This window comes from Gallus gallus, chromosome 1 (genome assembly GCF_016699485.2).
Source record: "Gallus gallus isolate bGalGal1 chromosome 1, bGalGal1.mat.broiler.GRCg7b, whole genome shotgun sequence".
Lineage (NCBI taxonomy): Eukaryota > Metazoa > Chordata > Aves > Galliformes > Phasianidae > Gallus > Gallus gallus.
In genome coordinates, this window is record NC_052532.1 from 4,758,631 (window position 1) to 4,784,103 (window position 25,473).

The 25,473-nt window shown below is 43.2% G+C and overlaps 2 protein-coding genes across 5 annotated transcripts in view; one reads left to right on the top strand and one right to left on the bottom strand.

The window, feature by feature from the left end:
• The window catches only part of LOC419112 (transmembrane protein 110-like), a 30,217-nt gene extending 21,366 nt beyond the window's left edge, over nt 1-8,851 (top strand). The window contains exons 7-9 of one of the 3 annotated variants that reach the window (XM_015293958.4): nt 1,166-1,282; nt 7,458-7,571; nt 8,243-8,851. In XM_015293958.4, the coding sequence (XP_015149444.2) occupies nt 1,166-1,282; nt 7,458-7,571; nt 8,243-8,356 (345 nt within the window). In that variant the 3' untranslated portion in view covers nt 8,357-8,851. The remainder of the gene's footprint in view (nt 1-1,165; nt 1,283-7,457; nt 7,572-8,242) is intronic. The other 2 variants (NM_001030842.2, XM_040700857.2) reach the window with 2 other exon arrangements.
• A 1,778-nt stretch (nt 8,852-10,629) lies between these two features.
• The window catches only part of ITIH5 (inter-alpha-trypsin inhibitor heavy chain family member 5), a 47,469-nt gene continuing 32,625 nt past the window's right edge, over nt 10,630-25,473 (bottom strand). For both annotated transcript variants that reach the window (XM_015294316.4, XM_015294280.4), the window contains exons 8-14: nt 25,185-25,356; nt 22,493-22,802; nt 18,764-19,317; nt 18,325-18,375; nt 17,137-17,253; nt 14,573-14,950; nt 10,630-13,287 (exon numbers count right to left, since the gene is read on the bottom strand). In XM_015294316.4, coding sequence (XP_015149802.2) covers nt 12,989-13,287; nt 14,573-14,950; nt 17,137-17,253; nt 18,325-18,375; nt 18,764-19,317; nt 22,493-22,802; nt 25,185-25,356 — 1,881 coding nt within the window. In that variant the 3' untranslated portion in view covers nt 10,630-12,988. The remainder of the gene's footprint in view (nt 13,288-14,572; nt 14,951-17,136; nt 17,254-18,324; nt 18,376-18,763; nt 19,318-22,492; nt 22,803-25,184; nt 25,357-25,473) is intronic.

Consider the following 25,473-nt stretch of genomic DNA (forward strand, 5'->3'; position numbering starts at 1 on the left):
AATATCTCAAATGTGTCTTATTTCTACTCCAACCTTGAAGAGAAAAAACACTTTCTTGCTTATATTCACCAAGGCTACTAGAGTGGCCAAAAAAGCATGCTTTCAGCAGAAATAGAGGCTGGAGTCGCATTCAGAGTAGGAATATGGTTGTCCTAGGTGCACATCAGTCCCGCTGAAATGCATGACAGATCTCTCTGCAAGTGTAGTGACATGTATTTGGTATGAAGGCACTGGATTGGCCTTCAATCTGCTGTGCTGTTTTTTGCAATGCAACATGGTTAGAAAGCACTGTTAAAACAAGAGACTTGGGTCCTTTCGACAGGTGTTGGGTACTGTCAGGAGTAGACCTTCTGCCAGATATGGTCTCTGTCCAACTGCATCATTTGAAGCTGTAATGTCACTGTCACTTAAATTTGCAAGCAGTCATGAAAATATGAACAGAAGTGCTAAAGCTCTTGTGATGGATATAGTGATGGGGGCTGAGGAGCAGTAGTTCAAAGTTAAAGATACTATAAAGTAACTTATTCTATATCAGCCGTTTGTATAGATTAGTTCAGACTGCCCAAAACTACTGGTATCTTCAAATTTAGCTTGGCAAAAGCTCTGTTTTCTCTAGTTTTCCTGATTCTATGCAATGTTTTACTGACAGATCAATTACTACCCCAATATGGTAAGTGAGAAAAAGATCTTAGCATTGAGATCTCCCCTGGAAAAGAAGTGATATCTTCATGCTTCTTACAACAGGTGGAGTGTTGGCAAGGATGGGTTTTCCTGCCTGTGCTATTCTAACCTCTCTTCCCAACTCCATCCCATGGTGCACTTACTTGAAAGCAAGCTCTGGTTCTTAAAGTGACTGGTGCAGGCAGAACAAGTGAATGAATATTGGATGGTGTTGGTTCCATGATTAATTCTGGCAGAAACTTGGTCTACTCTGACCTGTTTTCATTTGGTCTCCAGTGAAAAGGGAATCCTCAGAATTTGTGAGGAAGGGACCTTAGCAACTTGCCTCATCCACTCCAACAGATACACTTAACACGAGATTCATTTGGATATTAGGCTGCTGGAAGATAGAGGTTTGGACGATCCAAAAAGAGAAGTAGCTTGGCTTGCATGACTTTACATCTTGGTCTTTGCGGTCTATTCATTAAACTCCTTTCTTCCAAAGGCCGTTATGTTCTGGGTTGTGGACAGCTTGATTATGAGAAAATACAAGCAGAAAGACACGTTGAACATCAATGGATCCACAGAAACCCCACAAGCTAGGAGGAGTGAGGAATCTCAGGTAAGACCAAAGATGTTCTAAGTCAAAGACCAAACTGTGCACATTGGTATGGCTTTTGTTTTACCAGAACTATGCAGTGTGCCATCATGTTACACAGACCTGGACTGATGTTTGATGAATATGGGGGTGACCTTGGGAAGTCCAAGTAACTTCCCATGTTTGCAGCTGAGGTCAAAAGAGGTTCCCTGGGAGGATTTGATGTAGTATCACAACCTAGAAAGTAGTACTGAAATACTGTTCTCTAGGATGACAGCATCTTGAGAGGGGGATCACAAGAGTGGCAGGCTGAAGCTGGTGGGCACATCTGCCCTAGTACTATCAACTTTGCCGTTGTTAATTTTAATTGATCTTGGCTCAGAACTTGCTTTCCTTGCTGTGATTAGTAGCCTTTTTTTTTCTTTGGAGCACAAGGCCCAGCTGGGAATCCTGTTTTTTTTTGTCAGTATTTTGAATTATTCAGTCTAATAATGGTCTTGTAGCTATAGAAAGCTGTATTTTGCATCATCTGAGCCTGACTATTGAAGTTCGGGAGAGTGGGGTGGGAGTGGAATGCTCCAGTAACAGCAGGCTTTGTTCCCATAGTTAATGACACATGGACTGTCAGGCAGGTACTGCCTGAGTTTCCCATCAGATTTTTGCAGAAGCCACAACCTGATTCACTGGGTTGAATTCCCTTCCTTCCCCTGGCTCCCAGCCCTTGTTTGAGTGCCTGACTCCAGGTATCAGGAGACACTGTGATCGTATCCTGCAGCTCACTGGCAAGAGTTAAGGTTAAATCAGTTCTGGCAGTCATAGGCTGGCTCCTGGAGTAGCTGAGGAATTTAGAATGGACAGAAAATAGCTCTTGCTTTCTCAGTGCTATTTACAGAGTAACTCTCTGCTCTTGTACTAATGAGCATGATGGGCAATTACTACCAGTACTGCAGTGTATGCGTAGGTAGTGGTGTTCAGTAGTGTCTTTGGTCTGCCCAGTAGGGATGACTTAAGAGTTCAGGAGGACATGGCATCTGCCCTTCTGGCAGGAAGGGCATGCAGATGCAAGCAACTGGTGAGACGAATGAATCATTCTTCTTGGCCCAACACCCAGATAAACAGTTGTGGCTTGGCTAGGTTACTGAGAACACGTGAGCAATGTTTCCCAGGGAGTTTCCTGAGCTGTGGGGCATCCTGAAGAAATCTGTATTGATCTGGAGAGAGAAGAGGGGCTAAGCAGTATCAGGATGTCTTAATAGTTGTACATGAAGCTAAGGACTGCTACCTAGGACATAAAGGTTGATTAACTGTAGACACAAACTTTGCCCTGGTTGTAGCACAGTACTGGTTGCTTGATGTGTTCAACAGTGGTGCTTCGTGGGCAGGCCTCCAACCTAGCTCCACTTAAAATGTAAAACTGATGGTGAAGATCTGCTTTACTGATTGGATGTGCTGGAGCGTTCCTGAGGTTTAAATTCAGCTAATATTATGCTGCCTCCTTGCCCTTGTTTTGACTAGAGAGCAACTTGGATGCTACAAGCTGTTTTTCAGCCTGTTGCAACCTAAGCTTAACAGATGTGTTAACATAAGCTTCAGGCTGGTGCAGATACACAGATGGTGCTGAAGTTACTGGATCTCCATAGGAATGCAGTTGTCTTCTGCTTCACTCCACTGGAGGGGACAAGTGTTTCATGGCCTCTAGCTCAGTTTTTGGGTAACCTAAAAAGAAGATACCTGTTAATCTCCACAAGTTGGAAAGGCTCTTCTGATAGCTTGGCCTAGGTAGGGGTGTTTCATGTGATGGATATGGACTCCTGCAGGCTGAATCTATCTGTCAAAGGCTTTTCATATCCTCCAAGTGTTTGGCTCCTTTTCTCATAAAAACTTTCTCTGAAACCTTCCATGTGTAGGCCATCTGTCCACCTTGAAACTGGTCTGATCCATCACCGCAGTTTAACTACTAAGGTGATAGGTTTCTACCTGGAACTGTCTGCAGGGACTGCTCAGATATGCTCCTGTGCCTCTTCTCCAGCACTATACAAATAATTTGGGTAGGGAAGGATGTTAATTAAAAAAAGTCAGATGTGGGTGGCCTTTTTTTCAATTCTGCTTCTTGGCGTTGGGCCTTGAAGTAGACTCCTGCTTCGTCACTTTTTAATTTTGTGCTATTAAATACAATGTTGGATGGTTGAGTGCTACAGCTGGGTCAGCTGGAATTTAGGCTGAAAATCAGAAAATGAGGGTTTTCAGGGCTTGCTTTGGTTAAACTTTCCCCACTTGAACAGGTTATTCTTCCCTCCCTGCTGCCTACCTAGACCTAAACAGGAGGAGAGAAGGAGCTGAGAAGCATCTCTGTACAGGGCAAGGCTAGCTGGGGCTAATGTGTCCTGTGGTTTATCAGGATTCATCAGCACTGTCTAGCAGCAGGCGCCAACAGCTCCCCATCATGCTGCCTTCTTGAATTTCAACCCTCTGCCTATCTCACCAGTAGTGTCATTATTTTCACTTGAACTTGCAGTTTCTCTGGAAAAGAAGGGGGAGAAAGGAAAGCAGTGGGCTGACGTTAACCTGTTAAAAAACTGTAGTCAGCACTTACCATAGGGATAGCAGCAATAACATCAGGTTGGATATTAGGGAAAACTTATTCTCAGAGTAGCAGTGCATTGGAACAGGCTGTCCAGCAAGGTGGAGGAGATGCTGTCCCTGGAGGTGTTCAAGAAAAGCATAGATAAGGCACTGAGGGATGTGATTTAGTGGGCATGGTGGGGATGGGTTGGTGGTTGGTCTAGGTGATCTTAGTGGTCTTTTCCAGCTTTAATGATTCTGTGAAATGTTGGTTTTATCCTTGGCAGTTCAGATGAGTAGTAAGAGGAGACCTAGCTATTCTGCCACTGATGTTGTTTACTGACTCCACAGCTGTAATGCAAACCATATAATTGTCCATCTCATGGGTTTCAAAGCTCTTCTCGTGAGCCACTGATGTGCCACTGGGCTCTTGTTTGTAATGGAACTGCTGTGGTGCTTAGGAATAGGACAAGGAATAATGGCTTGAAATTTGAACATAGGAACTTCCATGATAATGTGCAGAACAAATTCTTCACAGTAAGGGTAATGGAGCACTGGAACAGGCTGCCTAGGGAGCTTGTGGAGTCTCCTTCTATTGATACTCAAGATTCATTGGGATGCCTACCTGTGTAACCTACTGTAGGGAACCTACTTTGGTAGGGGAGGTAGACTCAATCTCTTTAGGTCCTTTCCAACCCCTGCAGTTCTGTGATTTATTTTCTTTTTCATACTGAAACTCTGACAGGCTCAAGCTCACTCTTAGTGCAGAAGAATTTCACTCTTGCTTCCAACTCAGCCTTAAATATTCCCTCTGTCACACTTGTGTCCTACCTTGGTAAATGTTCAGTCCATTTTTGCCTTTGTGTGGGATGGATAGGGAACTTCAGAGTGCCCATCTGAATCTGGTGCTATTCAGGGTAGGGAAGTGCATTCATCTGCTTGGCCCTGATTTCTGCTTTGCTTGTGTCCTGCCCTTGACCTGCGTCTCTTTTTCCTTGTTCTTGTAAGTGTTGATAAACTTCAGATCTTATCAGTAGTTTCTTTGTTTTCACCACTTAGGAAAACAAGTCAGTTTTAATAAAGTTGTATTTGATCTTTTTGGACTTGTTTTAGTTTTTTTCCTCAGGGAGTAAGTGAGCTTCTGCTTTTTCTTTTCTCTCCTCTTTGAAGGCTTACACTTTCAGAGGTAAATTACAGCAAAATTTGGTCTAATAGCAGTAGTACTTCTCAGAATCTTTGCAGAGAAACTGGAGGTTAGCTTAAGGTTGAGAGGAAAGCTAATATACTACACAGACTTGCCTTTGGTTCTCACGGAGTTCAGCACCAATTCTAATCCTTTCCATAGGAACTATAACTTCTGGCAAATTTGCTAGATTGAAGGTGATGATGAATGCTGATGCCTCTACTTCTTGCTTTAAGAGTTGAAGAGCACTCCAAGAGCAAGCTTGAGTTGCTAATTGGTTAGCTGAGCTGATTTTTAATAGCTCAAGGTGAAATGGAATGCCTGCTCATTAAGGGGAAATTAAATGAAGATGGGCATAGAGGCGCCTCTGGTAGGAGACTGTTCCACCTGTCAGTCCTACTGAGGCATGGGAACTCATCTGAACTCAGATGTGAGAGGAAGGTAGGATGGTTCCTGTCTCTGCATGTGACTGGTGGAGTTTCAGACAAAATTCCATGTCTTGCATGGAAATAGCCCTTGAGCTTCTTTGTTTTTTCAACTCATTCTTCCTGGTCTGAGGAGGAATGCGTGAAATATTTGGGGGCTGAGTGGAACAGTAGCACATTGTCCTGAGATTGGGAAGCTTTGGTCCATTTCCAGCTGTACCACTGATCTTTTGTGATTCTGACCTGGAAACATCTGTAGAGGAAGTGCCTTGACCAAGCTGTGCTGAAACATCCCAAACAATTCTGTCTGGGGGCGGGGGGGAAAATGAGGGCCTGTACTATGACCCTCATAGCAGCAAGGTCCTTTCTCATGATGAAGCTCACCATGGAGTTGTGGAAAGGTTACCAGAGAACTGCTGGCTTGAGTAGTTTTGTATGAGCTCTAGAGCGGGCAGATAGCAGCCCGAGGGGGTCTGGATGCACAACACTCAGTGCCTTCTATGTCAGCCGTGGCTGGCTCTGAGAAGGTCTGAGTTTGCAGCTTGAAACCCACCTAAATAATCAGTTCATTAGACTCCAAAGATGACCTTTTGCAGCCTGTTGGAGTTCAGTGAGGGTTTTTTTAAATAATGCTGTATGTAACTAATCACCCATTTTCTCAGGTCCTCCAGCATCATAATATTTATATGATAAACAGGAAATCTTCACTTGGAAGAGATGGAAACTTGAACAACAAAAAAAAATGGGGTTGTGTAGGCTAACTTAATGGGATGGAGGGGAATGAGATCTTAATCTGATCTATTGCAATCCTTTGAGTATCTGATGTGCTGCTATGAGGATAACAAAATCAGATGGAGTGTGTGAGAGTGGGGAGAATGTCTTGCTCTGTGGCTGTTTGGCTTCTTTGAAGTCATTGACTCATTGCAGTTTATTTTTCCTGTTTAGTTGCTTTGTTGCTGTGGTGACTGGCCTAGTGGTGCTGTCTTAAATAAACAAGTGGAGGATATATTCATTCACAACTGTGTCTGGAGATGGCTGTGAATAAGGCTGTACTCCTGCTCTGGTTGTGGTGTTCTTTTATTTCACCAAGGGATGCTGGGCTCTGGGTCTGGCTGAGCTGTTAGTGGGCCTGTTGGGCTGAAAGCTTATGAGCTGTCCTATAACTGGTGTCTTGGAAGTGGAAGGGTTTTGTGGGATGGACAGAAGGCTTCAGTTAATTGGTTCCAATTGCATCACAAATTGATGAGGCATTGGAACAGGCTGCCCAGGAAGGTGGTGGAGTCACCATCTCTGGAGGTGTTAAAAGGAGGGGGGAAAAAAAAGTAGATATGGCACTGAGGGACATGTTTTTTAATGGGCATGGTAGGGATGGGTTGATGGTTCCACTAGATGATCTTAGTTGTCTTTTCCAGCCTTTACAGTTCTATGAATCTGGGGTCAGATGGGGCTGAGACTTGAGTAGGAAGTCTTAGCTGGGTGAAGCTGCTGCTTTTCTTTTTTATTTGGCAGGGGGGAGTGTGCTAACTGGCTCTTCTTCCCCTTATTGGCCATGAACTAATGATGCAGACTGGGTACTGTGGGGCAAATGGAGGAGAGGGGAGGGACTTTAGATGCTCATCTTGAGAAATAAAACTGAAAGCCCTCAGCTGTGCTGCTAAACTTGTGCCTATCCATAGCATAGAGTCAGACCCTGAGTGTCAAAGACTTGGCCATGCTACTGATGTGGGGGACCAGTACTGACCAGAAACCCTTGGCTCCTAGCTACTGCTGGGTTGACTGCACATCCTCAGTGCTTAGATCTTGCTATTGGTGGGGCTAAAGACAATAGGGCTGCTTTTGCTCAAAGCTGAGCTTTGAAGGAGTCAGATGGTGCTGAGCAAACAATCTGTCAAGCTGTGAATAGAGTCATAGAATACTATCCATGCAAACAGTTTGTCTGTCCAGCCTACTGGCTGGCATTAGGTTGCAGGTCTTCTGGGAGGCTGTGCAGCCACAGCCTGAGTAAAATCTAGCCTTTTTCCTCTTCCAGATGTTATGGCTGGAGGATGTCTCATCAGGATGGTTCTGTCTGCATCGAGTGAATGCTCCGGGCCGGTGGCAGCCACTTAGCTCAGAACTGCCTCTTGGTAGCTTCAAGTCTGAGGTTAGCAGCTGAGAGCATAGGTGTTCTGGAGGCAATGGGCAGCCTTGTGCTTGTGCAGTAAAGGGTTCTTATCAGGAGAGGTACTGGTGGGAGGTGTTGATGCTCTGTTCTGGCTCCAACAGTTCAGACTCCGCTGGGTAGAAATAAGAAGGTGCCAGGCTAGCTCAGCATCTCTGATCCTGATGGCTGTGACTGAAGCAACCCTGAGCTCTGCTTGCTTCCATGGCTGAGTTCTGGAGATCATAAGCAGCTGGGAGCTTGGGAAAATGTCTCTTTGTTACAGCTGTTTGCAAAATGTGGCCTAGTTTTTTGTGCATCTCCTTGGAGGCTGCAGCCTGGCCCGAATGCGAATGTCTGCAAGTCCTGTCCTGTGGTGAACAGAGCTTTCAGCTGCCTGTTCCACTCCAAAGAGGGGTTGGGGGTACCAGAGCATCTGTGTTTGGATCCATACAGTCCTGGCTGTCTTTGGAGTGGTCAAGGTGACCTTAAGACCTCTCTGCTCTGCCAAGAGTGTTAGATCTTGCAGCAGATCCTTTCATTGGTGCTTGACCCCTCCAGCAGTCCCTTGCTAGGGGATACTGCCTGTGGTATTAAGATGATAGAAGGAAATTCCAGCTGCTGTCTGGTTGAGGACTCTGATTTCATGAGTGTCTGTCTGTTCTCCTCTCCAGGTGCTGCTCTCTCCAGACATGGATTTTGACCAGTCTGAAAGTGACCAGGATATCTCAGGACTCCAGGGAACAAACCAGAAGATGAAGCAGCCCAGCTACCACGTGGTCATCTGATAGCACCGAGACAAGGGAGGTGGAGGAAGGAAGCAGTACTGTGATTCCTGAGCTGGCTGAGGAAGGATGCAGAATGCAGCTGATCCTTAGGGATCTGTGGAGACCTGCCTCATGTAGACCTCTCCTTCTGCAGTTATCTCTTTGGGATGGTGTCTGTGCAGCCTGTATCTAAGCAGTATCTGCTTTATTTACCCAACGCTACCATAGGCACATTGCAGGCACGTTGAGGTTAGGGTAAGGATGTGTACTTCCTCTGGCTGGCCAGCTGGGTGTAACTTTGTCAGGACTAGAGGCTGAAATCAAAAAGTTCTCTCCTTTTTATAGAAAAAAAACTCTATACTGTCTGACTGTAACACTTTTATATGCACAGATATTCTACAGAACTGGTTTGTGATTATATATTTAAATGTCTTGAATTGAGAAGATTGTCTCTGAATCTGATACATTTTTTTTACTGTTTTATAAGGAATGCAATAAATATTTGACTTAAAACTGCTTCATATGTGAATTGTTTTCTTATGCCTTGTTTTGTGAGACTTTAACCCCGTAAAGGGGAGGGAATGGGAGGTGTTGGGTCATCCCAGATCCTGGCACTTTTTGCTACAACTTAGAGGTGCAGGGCTTTTCCTATTCTGTCTTGTTGTCAGGTTCTGATAATCTACAAACAGCAAAAATGCAAAACATTCTGCAGCTCTCAGAGGAGAGAACAGCTGCTTAGTGTGTTTGCAGACAGCTGTGCTGAAACTCTGGAGTCCAACTAGAGCATGGTCTGAGCAGGTAGACCTAGGCAAGCCTTGCATACTGTGGAAGTCTCCTGCCCAACACTCCTTGAGTTGTTTTCGTATTATTTGGGTGGGGTTGGTTTTTGGGGAATCTTCCCTGCTTTGTGTTGTCATAGAAAAACTGTTCCTTAATCAGGCATGTAGATAAAGGGTTTGGATTTTCTGACTTTAGAAGGCTTTAGTCCTTTAAAAACTAAGCTGAGAGGATGTGAATTTCCTTGGGTAGCTGTTCTTTCCAACTTCAAAGCAGTTTAGAAATGTTAGATGCAAATAAGTCTTGCATGCCTCTGAGTGAACTAGACATGCTTGACTACACTTGCAGCTGTGTAGTCCTATGATGTATTTCTAGAAGTTAAGTCCCTTTTTGTTTCTTTACTTAATGGTCAAAATCCTACTTGTGCTGGCGTGCCAAATGGCTGTTGGAACAAATGACACACAGCTCTCTGAACAGCTCATTTATATTGCTTCATGACATCACTCGTTGCCGAAAAAGCAGAAGTTGCAGAGTCCTCTGCTGGTGAGGGCTGAAGCAACCCCTGTGTAGTTTAAGGTCTTGAGTAAAAGCAGTTGAAAACAGCTTCCTGTTAGAAACTTGCCTAGGTGAAATGGTATTTCAGTTTTGTTCTTGCTATAGAGCTGTGTAGTGCCATGCTATGCAACAGCACAGTCCTTGTTCTAAAACAGAAGGTGAGTGATGTGATCTTGGTTGGGGAATAAACCTGGTGATGCCCACTGCTGGGTGAGGTGGTTCACAATGGGCCATTGTGAACAGAAGGGAAGAAACTTCCGTACTTTGAGGGGACAGAGACCCAGAACAGGCTGCCAAGAGAGGTGGGAGAGTCTCCTCACTGGAGATGTTAAAAACCTGTTTGGATGCAGTCATTTCCACTGTGCTCTGGAGTGGTTGCTCAGCCTTTGTTTCTGAGCTATCTGAGCAGTTTGTGATCGTAAACCACATCAATGCAAAGCAAAGTGCTCTGTGACACTCATGGAGATGAGGATAAACGTGTTTGTGCATGCACCTAGCACAGTGTGCTACCTGGGGCATCTCTGGGCTATCGAAAAGGGATATAAAAACCAGGCCTGGACAATTCTGAGGGAGGAAAACTGTTAACGCCCTTTTTTAGGTATTGGAACAGGCTCCCCAGACGTGTTGGATGCACTGTCCTTGGAGATGTTCAAGGCTAGGCTGGGTCAGGCTCTGGGCAACCTGTAGGTGTAGGTGTCCCCATTTATTGGATGGGAGTTGGATTAGATGGCCTTTATGAAGGTCCCTTCTAACTCAAATGATGTTATGGAAGGGGGAAGCTGAAGTTTTCAGTCCATGACCTGCCTTTGCCCAGTGATTTTGGAATAACAGGAACATGAGATCTCTAAACTTCAGAGTGGTTCTTTCAGTCATCTGGTAGCATAAGCTTGTCCAGGAGCATGAAGCATACCTACTCCTAGCTTCAAAGTGCATTTCATCTTTGGTAAATGAGAACTTCATGGTAGCGTTCACTGCAAAATATTTATTGTGAAATGGATAACTGGAACCTTAAGGAGAACTTGAGTACATTGCTCCAGGTGCTTCACATGGTTGGGCAGCTGGACTTGATCATTGTTCTTTTCAGACCTTGAAAGAAATATGTTTTCTTGGCTGGGGAAGAGGACCAATGATGCACCTGAAGCATTAGCAATATATGTGTCTATATATATACACCTATATACAGGAGAGATGAGAGCCTAACCAAATTGCTCCCGCTAGCAATACACTTCAACAGCAAAATGTGGGAGGAGAGTGAAAATATTACTGTAAGGACTACACAAAGACACCCACCTTCTAGAAGTTTGCTGTCACTACCCTCTTCACCCTGTGCTAGTGAAACAGTGAAACAGGATGTTATTTTGCAATGGTGGGTGATATGAGGTGATATTCCCACCATCTTCTTGGGTAGAGAAGTCAACCTCGTGGACTCTCCTTTTATTTTTGTCTTCTGAGCATACTGTGAAGTCTCTTTAGTTATTGCATGATCAAAACTGCCAAAGGTCTTGCCTTTGCTTCTCCTTGCAGGAGAGCTGTTTTCCAAAATAGCCAGACTCAAAACGGTAGTTTAGGAGAAAACATGGAGACAAAATCATGAACCTTGGCAGAAGTTTTGCACTGGCCAAGCTCTCTGGAAGGACCTTGCAGAGCCTAATTAATTCTAGTTGGTTGCATTGGGCTGTTTCCCTCTCCCCACAGAATATAGTGTAAAAAAAGCAACCATGCTCACTACCCGCTCTGCTGCTGCAGTGCTAACTCAGTGATCAGGCAACGAGAAAACAACTCCACCCAGCCCAACACCAGCAGCTGGAGCTCTGACAGCAACAGTATGACACTGTTTTTAAATATGCAAAAAATTAGTCAAGACTGAGCCTATTTCTGTATGCCTCTGGCAGCTTCTTATTATTCTCCTCACACATGGATATCATTTAGCTCTGGAGATGCTTCCATCAGCCTTCCTTTCTCTAGAAAAGACAGAGCATGCATGAGTTCAATGTGGCCGCAAAGACTTTGACTTTGTGGCCATCAGAGTCCTCTTTGGCCAAGTTCTCTACCAGCAAACTCCCTGTGGCTGATGTATAACATTATTCAGTGGTGCCTCATTTTAAAATAGACCACAGCTTTGCTGTTTGGGTTTGGAGGTTTCTTTGCAGAGCAGCACCACCTGCAGTGGGGGTGGCTGGCAAACCCTCCCCTAAGCTTCTGCTGCCAAATTCCTGCTGTTTACAAATTCCTGCAGGGCAAGGAAGGAGAAGCAGCCAGGGAAACTGGGATGAAAATTTTTAAAGATTTGGAATAAATAAATACTTCTCTGATTAGAAAAGCAGCTACAACTCTCCAGTCTGAAGTCAAGACTGAGACACTTCTTTGTAGGTTCACAAGTTGAGAGTGCAGATTCATTGTCTTTTAGTAAATTTAAATCTCTGCGAAGCAGAAATGTTCTGCTCCAGGAAGTGGGAGGTCTGCTGGAAGCTCACAATGGAACTTTGCTCCTCTCTGAGGGACTAATGAATCAGGATGAAATCACTACATTTATAATGTCATTTAAATGGGATGGTTTATGGAATGATTGCTGGCACCGATCCTATTTCTGCAGAGGACCACAGGTGCTTTTATGCATGCAGCCTGTACCTTAAGACAGCAATAAACCATAGAAGGGTTTTCACCACTCTACTAAGAGTCTGTAGTGGTTCAGGGCACAGCATGTTTTGTGGCAAATCCAGACCCTATCCCAACAGCCAAGAAAGCAATACCTTATTGTGGCCTGTTGATTTAAAGTTTTTACTTCTTTCTTACCTTTTTGATGCTAATGGTTCTCTGCAGATGAATATCCACCCATCTCTCCTCTCCCTCTTCTCTTCCCAGGGACCGTGGCTGGAGCATATACTCCACGTCACTTCCTTGCAAAGTATTATCACCCAAGGTTGCCTCTCTAGATAGGCACTGTGATGTATGATTCATGCCTTCCATGGGTGACTCACCAGCCTGTGGGGTTATTGCACAGATCCCTGAATGGGTTTAAGGCAGGTAGTTCTTTGCACTGATAGGACTGCTAGCCCCTTTCTCCCTCCTGACCCACTGGGAGAGCACCAATCACACCTTTAACTGTATCCTCAATTCTTTCCTCCCACCTCCTTGTCTTCAGGAACTTGATGAACCCTGTTCATCTAACATGAAATAGAGACAGTAGATTTCCAAGGGCAACAAGACTTGGTTTCTTTGGCATCAGAAAGTATAGAAATATTCATAAATTGCCTATCTCTAGAGGCTTCAGAAGGGACCCACTGTCACACATGCTGCTGCAATGCATTGCTATGATCAGTCTTAAAGGCTGTTTATTGTCCCAGGGCTGGTCCCAGTGTCAAAAGGATGAGAAGCCAAATAGTCTTTATAGCTGCCATCAATCAGTTTGTCTGCGTTGTTTTTGGCAAACCAGCAGTCAACTTGCTGCTGGCCATTGTAGATCCTCCTTTGCTTCCACACAACAGGAACAAGCCGGCCCTTCACTTTCAGAGTGTTTGTAAGGTTTGGCTGTAATGCTTCGGTTTGGTTTTGGCCAACTTGCTGTTGATTTATGTTTAAAGATTCCCGAAGAAGTTTAACTTCATGGCTCAAGAACTGACCTGCAACAGAATATAAAACACATCCCCTTAATGGTTGTTTTGTGCCTACGTGTAAGTAACTTTTAAATAGGTTATATTTTGAGGGTTCTCGGAGTGCAGAGTTGTTTACAGCTTCTCTGCAATAGCAGGATGAGTCTAAGCCCTGAGATTCTTTAATAAAACTTGTGAAGACAGAGATTAGAATAAGACCTTATTTCTCATCCATGTGTCAAGATACACTGAATAAAGAGCTACAGAGCTAAAAGAGCTTCTTGAGCTGCTATTAGTAAGTTCCCCTCTGTAGGCCATGGTTACTAGAGGATGATAGCCTATACAAAGCCCATCAGCAAGTGGAAAGACGATCTTGGCCTATAACCCCATCTTCTCCTCTCTAAATTTGTAAGGTCTTTCAGGTACATGCAAGGGGCCTGAATCTAAAACTCCATACTTGAAGGATCATCTCCTCCTTAGCCTGAGAATGCCCGAACATCATAGAAACTATGGCTTCAGCCTCAGTTCTGCATATGTGTATGTCCATAAACATCAGTTCTTGTCATCCAAAAGAGCCTAACTGTTCAGATATTCTCTGAACTTTCCTATAGCTCAGTTGCTCTCAGAATGTGGGGATGGTTCATATTAAAAAATTTGAAAGAAAAGGGTAACAAGAAATACTAATGTTTCTTGATTTCAATCAGGCTCAGATGTAAACAGCTCAGTCCTACAAAGACAGACCTTCTGTACATATGGAAGCACAGAACTTGAAGGCTGTAAGCCAATGATCTCTGGCAATGCACTAACTCTTTGACCAGAACTCTCTTTTGGGATCTGCAAGACCTCAGCTGACTCTCCTTTCTGCTTAGAGAGTCAGACCCAACTGTTACATTCCTGAGAGCACGTAGCTGCTGACCTATTCTAATTTAGGACTGTTACTGGAGAACATTTTATTGATGCCTTATTAGGGGTTCTTGTGAAATACTTGCATTCTCTCTCTGTATTATTTATCTCTGGGAGCTTCTAGTATGTATTCAAATGACAGCTGCATTAAACAATCATTAAAATAGTGGTAATGGGTAACACAGGCACAGACATAGCTGGGGTAGTGAGACAGAGCTTACACAAAGCAAGATGGGAGAGGAGCTGGGAATGCTGACAACAGAAGCCATTTACAAAAGGAAGTAGAACTTACACCTGGTAATTTCACCTCCACATACCCTTTTCATCACCTCCCATCTCTGTCCCTTTAAAACTGCTTGGAAGGATCATTTTTCTGTGGTTACAGTTCTGAACCTGAGAACCTGTTACTTACCCAGTAACCCATGGGAGTCAGAAGAGAGACCTTTACTGTTGGAGATGTAGAACCCCAGATGATCCTTCTGATACGGGGCTGGCTTCTTGTAGCGGTGAATGAGGATGACAAAGCTGATTGTGTCTCGAATCGTCACAGTGATGTTGGAATTGGCAGAGATGGACACCTCCAGGCTGCTGCTCCTCACAACAGCATTCCGGTCACAGGACAGAATAAGTCTTTCTCCATCATCGAGGATAATTCTGGTGGGTGTGATCTCCAGGTAAGATCTCTCTGGCTTATTGCTGAGGATAGTGATTGTGTTGAAGTAAGTCCGATGTTTCTTGTGGCCATTGGGTGGTGCAGGAGCTCCAATTAATTGTCCATTCACAGTTACACCTTTCAGGAATAGAACCAGTAAGTGAAAACTGGAACCAAGAACAGGTCTATTGTCTCAAAGATAGGAGCTTTGCAACCAATGACGTGCAGATTTAACACCTGATGCTTGAATTATTTCACTCATAAGTATTCAGAACAGTTCTACTAGTGTGTTACAAATTGATAAACTTATATAGAGTAGCTAAATTTATCCAAGCTAAGAAATACTGCCTTGCTCTGGAGGCAAGTGACCTTAGCCTCTTTAGTCCCAACCATGTGTACATAATACCCAGGATAGGATCAGCTGCTTCTTGGCTCAGCCACTTCCTAAGCTCTATCCAACTTCAGGACAACTTACAATCAGGACACTTACATGGGTTTTTTTTGAGCTATATAAGAGAAATATTTACCTTGCTGACTACTGTAACTCTACCAGCCATGGTATGATTTAACTAAACTATTTATTTGTTGCTAAGATTTGGACAAACATAGGTCAAACACAGATCCTAGAGAAGTAAGGCAAGCTGCTGGCAGGCCTGTTTTTCCTCAAATCACCAGCTGGCATAGAGACTGAACTTCTTCCAGGAACAGGACCTGAACGTATCCAAAAGTTGCTGTATCAGAGGATCTCATGGCAGTTTACATTTTGAGACTGATGTCCCTCATTACCTGACTCTTGAGGTGTAACTTGGATAGCTGCAGAGTAATGTCTACTACCTTGGCCACAACGTTAATGATGGAGTAGGACCCACAGAGGGAATAGCCTGAACTACAACAGTGTGATGTGCTAAACCTTTTCAGGTGCCAGTGGAAAAAATCCAGATTCTCTTTGTGTGGCTGCAGAGGAGTACCCTGAACTCTGACTGGGTTATTTTCAGTTTTACCAGCAGTGTCCTTCCAGCTTCCCTCAGATTTGACCCCAAAAGAAACACTTTGAAGTAGTCCAAGATGCAGATCTCACTGAGCCAACTGAAGCCTTGAGGTCCAAAGCAAGATTCCCAGTCATTTTAATTACCTTTGTGACTTCCTGCCTGTAAGAAGTGGCTTATTTCCCACAGGTCTTTACACAGCTACTGTATAGAATTGTGGAACCGTTGAAAGGGATCATTAAAGATCATCTAGTCCAACTCTCCTACAGTGAACAGGGAACAGTAAGGGAGGAAGCTAGTGGCTAATCCAACCTAGACCCAAGACATCAGTACACAGGTGAAATTTCTCTACCCCTCATCATTCCTGAGGGATTTTATTATTTCCATCTTCATAGACTCAACAGGCTAGTTCTGCTAGCCTGCTTTCCTTAAACTCACTCTGCATTTCAGCCATGGAATCACTCAACTAGTAGCACACACATAGTCTGTGAAAGAAATCTAGGGGAAACACTGCCAGGATCTGGATTTTATTTACCAAGGCAGGCATGAACGCAAAAATATGGAGGGTAGACCACAGAAAATAATTCTTGTGACTTTACTGTTGGAGTTGTTTATCTCCTTTGCAAAACAAGTGTGTTAGTTATCTCTGGTTTTGACACCCCTGCCTCCCACCATTTTCCTGCTTAGGACATAATCTGCTTATTAGCTGCCCTGCTTAGAATTCCAGATCAGATCAGACCACAGTTTTGGCCTCTGGTTATCAGACTGGCTCGTGCAAAATAGATCCGGAACTGTGGGGGTTTGTGATAGCCTTGAGAACAATGCTATCATGATTTAGTAACCAGTTTGGTAGTCCCTTCACTGAAAAAGCCTCACTGTTTGGTCAACTCATTTGGATGCTTCACTCTGTCCTGGAGCAATCAATCTGTGCTGTGAGTAGAGAGTAAAGTTCCACTATACAAGGAATCTTGATGAGTCTATGCTGCTAAATCTTTCATTTGCACATTGTGACCTTGTAACTAGAGCACTAGTGAAGCTGTGCTATCAAAGAAATGCATTGCCTCTGAACCAAATAGGTGAATCCCCTGTGGGATCTCTCAGCATTTGAGCATTCAAAATGCCTGTGGCTGTTTACTCAGCTGTGCCTCTTCTGCTTGTTCTAGTACTGGTCAAGTACAACTCCCAGCCCATAGTGGACTCTCGTCAGCAGGACCTGAGCTCTCCAGCCTAGCTGGAATGAAGTGGTACACACACTTGAGAGGGTCTTGGCTGTTTTGTACACGATTGTCACACCCTTGCTTCTAGTCAATGAAGACTTTAACTTCCTTAACTGCTCACCAGATTCCTTATGATCAGAGACCAGTCGAAGAATGTCTCCTGGTTCTCCATCAATATTGAAGCAGACAGAGAACTTGCTGGAGGGAAAATCAATGACAAAGTGAGGGTCTCCATCCGCTGGGAAGACATGGAATAGAGACAAATGTGAGAGACATACACAAAAAAAACAGAGTTTAAGAATATAACAAAATTGCTTTTCAAAGAGTGTTTTTTCCTGAGTTGTTTTTTTTTTCCCTAAGGGCTGCTTGTTGTTTTTAGACATTTTGCCAGGAAACACCAAGCTTTGCTTTTGTATTTCACAAAGATTGTTTTGTTTTTCTCACAGAAGGCATTGTGTTTTCAATGAAAAATTGAAACCCAAAGTAGCCCAGGAGAAAATTGGGGTGTTTTCTTCCTGAAATACTATTTCATATGGGATTTACCATGCAAGTGTCTAATATTCCTGTTTTTCATAGTCTGTTCGTGGGCAACATCCCTGACAGCATATATAAATATGTCCTCTAACCAAAGATTGCTTCATGGGCACACCTCCCACTGAACCTTCCTGGCCAAGATCAGATTGGAGACATCAATAACAGATTTTAAACAATCCCATGACTGTATTTTTATTTTTTTTAAATCCTTTACCAGCCATCAGGTACCAGATAGGTGTGGTTATAAGACAAGCCAAAACCCTACTTTGTAAGGTAAATTTGATCTTATTCAGTGAAATTCAAGTCTGAATTATTGATCTGGGCTTATTCTTCAGCATTTAATTATGTCAAGAACATTAAGTTGAGCTGCAGAAGCAATGGGAAAATAGTAGAACAGTATAGAATTTTCTCTTTTTTTCTTCTCCAACAACATTGTTATGTTTCAACAATATTAGGTTGTAAATATCTAACATTTTTTTGAGCAGTTCAATTACAGAGAGAACACACTTCCTGTTCACTAGTTTACAGTATTTTCAAACACAGGGATCAAATACTGTAGATCAAATACCTTGTGTGTTTCCCAACACTTATCCTCATTCCTGATACCCTTTGTTTTTTGCTTTTGTTTTCATTTTCCTCCCTACTCTGCAGGCTAGTAAATTGGGTCTTCGCTGATTTTATTGGGATGCTTACACCATGGTGGTATGCAATTGAAGTTTCTATAAATCAGCTGCTGTTATCATGGATTACAAAGATTAGGAAAACTGGCACTGACCTGAAGTTTTGGAGATTTTAATTCTTTGTTTATCTTGATGTCTGCGTATACCTGGGAGTGAGGAGAGAAGGCTGTTACTGAGAGGCAGAAAAAGCCATAGCATACTAATGCTCCCAAAAATTTACTCAAAGAAATTATGGGACATATTCCTGTAGCTACTTCAAGCTTCATTCAGAACACCAGATTTTCTTTTGTAGTTTCTAAACAGCAGTGCATGCTTCTACGAGGTGAGTTGTGTCTAAAAGGTCTTGCTCAATCAAGGTTGCCCAGCGACCTTGATTAACATACTGATTAACAAAATCAATATGAAAACCCCACTTTTCTGTTTACTACTCCTCAGTTCATTGTCTAGATCACCCCTGTTTCCAAAGTCAGCCATGAGAGATTAACCATGTGAAAAAAAAACTCTTACCAGCATATAGTTACTTTCACCTCGTACCTGGTGGTGCCTTGTGTCCTTGCAAGCTCTGCAACTTTTCACCAATGCCATCAGTAGAAGGGCTGATAAGCTCCTCGTGAGGTGGTTCTGAATGGAGCCCAGCCTCTCTCATCTTCAGATAGGTGAAGGGAGTTACAAAATTATAAGCCAGGGCCATTGACTTTGCTTTCTCTGTCAAATATTCTTTCTCCTGATCGTCATTACTCTTTAGCCGAGAGTTAAGCAGTTCCTTGATGGTGAGGTAACTCCATGCCCTCTCAATGTAATTTTGATCACCTCTGCCATCTTCTAGACCAGGGACAGCTCTGATGTCATTCGTGCTTGGCAAGTCGATAGCCACATCTGTTTTGAGAAGGATGTATTTCTTGGAGTTGCTAGCAGTCACCTCCACATGGAGGCTATCTGACGTGTGGTTGATGAGTTTGCCAGCTATTATAATTTCAGAGCCGTTGAAGTAGTTGGGGAAGAAGTTCTGAGTGACTTGCTCCACATTGTCTTCAGAGTAATCAATACGGATGTCAGAGAGGAGCGGTGTTCCTATCTCATCATAGAATCTGAAATAAAGATATATTTTTCACTGCAAGTACTAGTAATGTGACTGCATGCATACACTCTTACACTTACACACAGCCAAGGATACAGTCAGACTAACACATCTCCCAAGACTTTCAGGAACAGTTAGAGCTACCAGACCCCAAATTTTACAGTCACTTGTGTTACTGGACTCCCAGAGGCAGGGGAGTCTGTAACTCTGGAGGTTTCCAAAACTTGATGGACAAGGCCTCAGTAAACCTCACCTAACTTTGAAATTAGTTCCTGAGGAGGAGGCTGGATTACACAGGTGCCTTTCAGCCAAAGTTATTCTTGGCCCTTTTTTAGTTTTCAGTATTGAGCAGATATCTAAACAGACTCACTGCAGTTTGTTCAGAAGCATCCCAGCACGATCTGGCAGTCGCCTAACTTCCTCTACAATTCAAGGGCTCCACAAGAAGATACCTCTGTCCACTTACATATGCTTATTAAAAATAATTCTTGGTTTCTCAGGCTCACAGAAAGAACCGCATTTATTTCAAAGCATACACAGAAAACATGCTATTACCTGTAGCTTTCTAGTGGTATTATGTGTGTAATTCCAGAGCCAGAAATTATAAAACGCAGATGCTAGGCCCCTAAAGCTGTAGTAAACCAAAACTCCTGCATTACTGGAAAGAGTCCTAGTTACTACAGTTTGGGATGATCAGTGTGGGATAAACAGGAATACTATTTTAGAATCATAGAATCATAGAATCCTTAGAGTTGGAAGGGACCTTCAAAGGTCATGCAGTCCAACTCCCCTGCAATGAACAGGGACCCCACAGCTGGATCAGGTTGCCCAGGATCTGATCCAGCCTATCCTTGACAGTCTCCAGGAACACAGCATCAACCACATCTCTGGGCAACCTGTTCCAGTGTCACACCACCCTCACTGTAAAACACTTCTTCCTTGTATCCAACCTAAATCTACCCTCGTTAAGCTTGAAACCATTTCCCCTTGTTCTGTCACCACAGAACCTGCTAAAGAGTCTGTCATCTTCTGGGGAGCCAAAGGAAAATAAAAATCGAGAATGTTTCAAATGACTGTAGGAATCTTAACCACTAAATAAGGGAGGCCTGGAGATCAGTGCTGCCTTACTGTTAATTTTCTTTTGGAGCAAGCAACGGCCTCCATGGAACCAGAGAGTTTAATCCTATAATGCTTTGTTAACATGTCCCTACCCCGCTTCTAAGAATACCCTATGATGTTCAGGCCAGAAAGCTTTTACAAGGGGTCAAGGCCCAGGTTTACAGTACTGTGTTTTTCCTGCAGCAGTGTGCTTTTGATGGATCTTCCCAGGCTGCTCCAGGAATGCTAGATTTCCTATTTAAACGCTAGCCTCCACGTCTCTTGGCAAATCGTTTCAGCCTGATTTTGTAAACAAATAAGGAGCTGGCTTCAGCCCTTCTTTAGTTTAGTTTAGCATTTATTTTTCACATCTCCTCATACAGATTATTGGAAGGGTGAGTTGCACTTTATATTTTATTCTCTCTCAAAAGAAACCCAAAGCCTGAATCAGTTGGCTTTCTTTTAAAGTCTCTCTGAACACTCAGTGTCTTCACTGTGAAGACCTTGACACGTTTTAAAACATGACTGAATTAAATCTTAAAACATGCTGTGAAATAGCTCCCAGAGTATAAAAAAATGGTGGAATGAAGGATACAGCTTGTCTGATAATACAGTGCAAGGAAGTATCTGCATGAAAATAGAAGCCACAAAAATCAGAGCACAAAAATCAGAAATGACATCGTTACCCACATAGATTTCCCCTCCACCAGTGATTTATTGGCCTCCAGTAAATAATTCTACCTTTTCTTACAAAAAAGAAATTTGGCACCAAATGGGTTTACCATCACAGAGCTTGATAAACAGTGAGCTGTTTATCAGATGGAGGTGTTTGAACAAGTACTTGCTATGCTGGGTTTCTGCAGCCCGGTCAATCAGCAGATCCTTTATTTGCCAGGGGATACCACTTGCTATCCAAAATACATGTTTGGAGAAGCAAATGACATGGGTGGAGTGGCAGATGGGTCTATGTTGCCTGATGTTTCAGACAAAACCTAAGGTACCTATGTGCAATTCCTCACTAGGGTCCTCCCTTGGATGACACAAGAGAAACATGATCTTTAGTCCTACTAAATGTTGAGAATTACAAGAAACCTGTTGGGAGTTTGAGTCACAAAGAAAAATGAGGGAATGAAATGACTACATGATCACATCAAGAATGACCCTTATGTTTTTTTGTTGTTGTTGTTGTTTTTCCAAAGAAGTATATTCTGGAGTTTGGGCATGAGGTTAGCTTTTTTAAAATATAAAGAAATAATTTTCTACCCCAAATTGGTATCTCCATTCCTAAGCCACTCTGTGCTATTTATGTTGTCAATGTAAAGTGATCAATGCATCCTTTTCTCCCTCTATCCATTTGAGGAGAGATGACACTTGTCTTTCCAGCTTTATATGTCTAAAAGAGTGTTCTAAATAAAGGAAACATTCTATGGGGCTAGGAAGCTCCAGTACACCTCAGAGTTTCTGCTAGGAAGGAAACAATTTCCGGATAAAAAGAAACTTGCAGTCTCAATTTCTAAGTATACTCTGCATCTTTCATCCAGAATTGAGCCTCAGACAAATTCCTGTCTCTTGCTATGTCTCTTTAGAAGATTTCCCTCCCATAATGCCGCTAGAAACTGATGCAGATATCACTGAATCATAGAATCGTTTGAGTTGGAAGGCACCTTTAAAGGTCATCTAGTCCAACTCCCCTGCATTGAACAGGGATGCCTACAACTATATCAGAGTGCTCAGAGCCTGGTGCAGCCTGACCTTAGATGTCATGGACAAGACACCCACCATCTCTCTCGGCAAACTATTCCACTGCCTCACCACCCTATCATAAAAAAACTTCTTCCTTATATCCAATCTGAATCACCCCTCTTTTAATTTGAAACCATTTCCCCTTGTCCTGTCACAGCAGACACTGCTAAAGAGTCTGTCCCTTTCTTTCTTGTAGCCTCCTTTTAGATGCTGAAAGGCCGCTCTCAGGTTGCCACGGAACCCCCTCTTGTCCAGGCCGAACAGCCCCAGCTCTCAGCCTGTCCTTGTAGGGGAGGTGTTCCATCCCTTGGATAATCATGAAGGACAGATAAAACTGAACAAACCCTTTCAGGTGGCTGGCTGCATCTTCATCCTCCTGGAAATGCCTCACCATGCCACAGTTCTCCAGTGCCATCCTCTCCAGCAGCTTGTAGTCCACATCATTGCCAATGCCAATGGTGAAGAGGCAGAATTTATCACGGATGGCATCCTTGGTGTTGCTGAGGATTTTGGATGACTGTGTTTCCCCAACAGTGGGCCTTCCATCCGTGAGGAAGATGATCAGAGAGACGCTTCTGGCATCGATGTTGTTCTGAGCAATGTAATCATTTAACAGCTTTGCACCCGTCTGGAGAGCACTGTTAATATTAGTCCCTAGGAAGGCACCAAAAAGATTAGCTCATTTCACCTTCTAGGGGCAGTGCAAATAATTTCCCTATGCTCCCTTTAGTAGAATAGGAGCATCTCTGTTCATCAGGATGCTCTTTTTCTCTGCATGAGGTTGCTCTAGCTCTTTAACTCAGCTTCGCTCTGCTAGCACCACTTTGGGTTAACTGCTTATATTCTTATAAATTAATTTATAAATTGCAGTTTATTATATGAAATTGCTGAATCCTTGAATGTCTCACTGTACAACAATCGATCAGCTATGGTAAGCAGAGTCATAGTACATACCATGCCCTGCCAGTGCATACAAAAAATAGTTGAACTTAATTATGGGTCTCTCCCAGCTGGTATCTGAACTAGGAAAACAAGTTCTGCCCACTTTGTCTGATGGGCACAGGATTTGGAGAGACAGAGAAAAACCCTTTAGATGGGAACGCAGAACAAGTGGTCAGTACAACTCTTCAAATGTGAGTGATCCTCAAAGTTTAAAGAGAAGAGAAATGGCTTTGTCAGTCGAGGAGTGTATTTTCACCAAACAATTTCCTATGACAAAAGGAGCTGCCTGAGGTGAAGAGAAGAGAAAATAGATGAGAATGTACAGGTACATTTGCCACATGCACAAATACTGTGGCACAGTATTTTGTTCCTACTTCTCTGGAGTGTGACTATGACAGCAGTGTAAGCACAGTACATGCTTTGTGTCTTTGATCTGTGAGCCAAAGTGCATTCACGTTCACAGGAAGATATTCAAGCCACAAGCATATTTATAAGGAAAATGCAGAGTTAGCCAAAACTGAAGTACTGCTGGCCTGCAGTGGACTATCACTGCACGTTCCTGTTGAACCTCAGAGTTAATCATTTCCTTTTGCTTTTGTTCTCTGTTAGGTTCACGGGCAAACTCAGCTGTCCCTGCACTTTGGCATTTCAGTAGTAGAAAGCTTTGTACTCTGAATTTAGTTCCACTATTGGTAATTGTTTAACTGGGCAGGTCCCTTGAACACTTCCTAAACTCTTTCCCTCTTAATACAAACAGTGTGGCCAACCATCTGTTTTCTGTGTTTTTCCGTCAGAGCGTTTCCTTTGCTAGGAGTGGTCACTGCTCAAGGGCAACTATAGGAAGACCCAGTTCGACCTTCAGCCAGCTGTGATCCTTTGCATGAAGAACAATTTGCATAAGTCATTTTGCATCTCTGTCTACCTGCAGAGTCCTCAGCCAGGATGGGCACAGCTGCCAAAGTATTCTTGATTATAAACCTCGATATGTTTCATAGAATCTTAATGTGGTTTGGGTTGGAAGGGACCTTAAAGATCATCTAGTTCCAACCTCCCTGCCATGGGCAGAGTTGCAACCCAAAAGCTCAGGCTGCCCAGGTCCCATCCAACCTGGCCTTGAGTACCTCCAGGGATGGGGCACCCACAACTTCTCTTGGTAGCTTGTGCCAGTGCCTTCCCACCATCTGAATAAAATATTTCCTCCTAATATCTAATCTAAATCTCTCTTCTTTTAGTTTAAAACTATCCCCCCTCATCCTATCACTATTAGACTGTATGAAAAGTTGGTCTTCTTCCTGCTTGTAAGTTCCTCTCATGTACTGGAAGGACACAATGGGGTCTCCCTGGAGCCTTCTATTCTCCAAGATGAACAAGCTCAGCTCCCTCAACCTTTCATTTTTGGGGTTTATTTATTTATTTATTTATTTTAAATACTGCTGTCCATAGGAGAGGAGGAGGAGAAGAGACCACTGATTCTAATTCAAAATCATGCCTGCATTCTGCCATCACTCTGAGGCCTCCTGTTCTTTCTTCACTCCTGACAGTAAGGGACAAGCAAAAAGGGACAAAAACTTCTTGAATGATATTAGGGCTGCTCCTTACTGTTTGTTAGAAGATAGAGAGAGAAGAAGGAGAAAGTACTAGGTAAGGAACCATCTCTTGCAGAAGGTAATCTGATAGCCCAGATTGGCTAGTCCTTGGGGTTCACATATCAGACCAAATCATGTACCTACTTATATATAGGTTTTCAGAAACTGTACCAGTCCTGTATGTCCTTCATGGCAATATGTTTTCTTTTTCCTGTGTCCTTAAGAAAATATGTTTTATTTTCTTAGATGGGAACTTTCCCCCTTCCACATTTGAGAGAATGGGCCCAATTTGTTTTTAAGAAGTCTATCAGATCTTATAACCAGCTCTGGGGACAGCTGCCCATCATAAAGCTGGTACAGGACACGTATCCTTCTGTCACCTAATCCCGAGTGAAGGTAGGGAAGAGGCTCCCTTGTCCCATGAATAAATACTAATTTATTATTTTTTTTACTACTACATTCTACAGGGGCACTGAATTCTGAATAACAATATTAATCTCATTCCTACCTCCAGTAGGTGACATGTTATGAATATACTTTTTGGCATCTCTTATATTATTTGGGGTAACTGGCACCAGCCGATCCTGCTGCCAGACCTTTATTCGGTTGGAAAAGCCAATGATATTGAAGTGGTCTTCAGGCCTTAGGTCCTGGAGGATTGTGAAGAGAGCTTCTTTGGTCTGAAAAGAGAAGAGAAAGAAGATGAGTAGGTTCAATGGCCAGTGCTCTAGCAGGCAAGAATCAATTCTGAAGACATTTACTGATCTTACAGATGTTTCTGTCTTACCAGTTTGGCT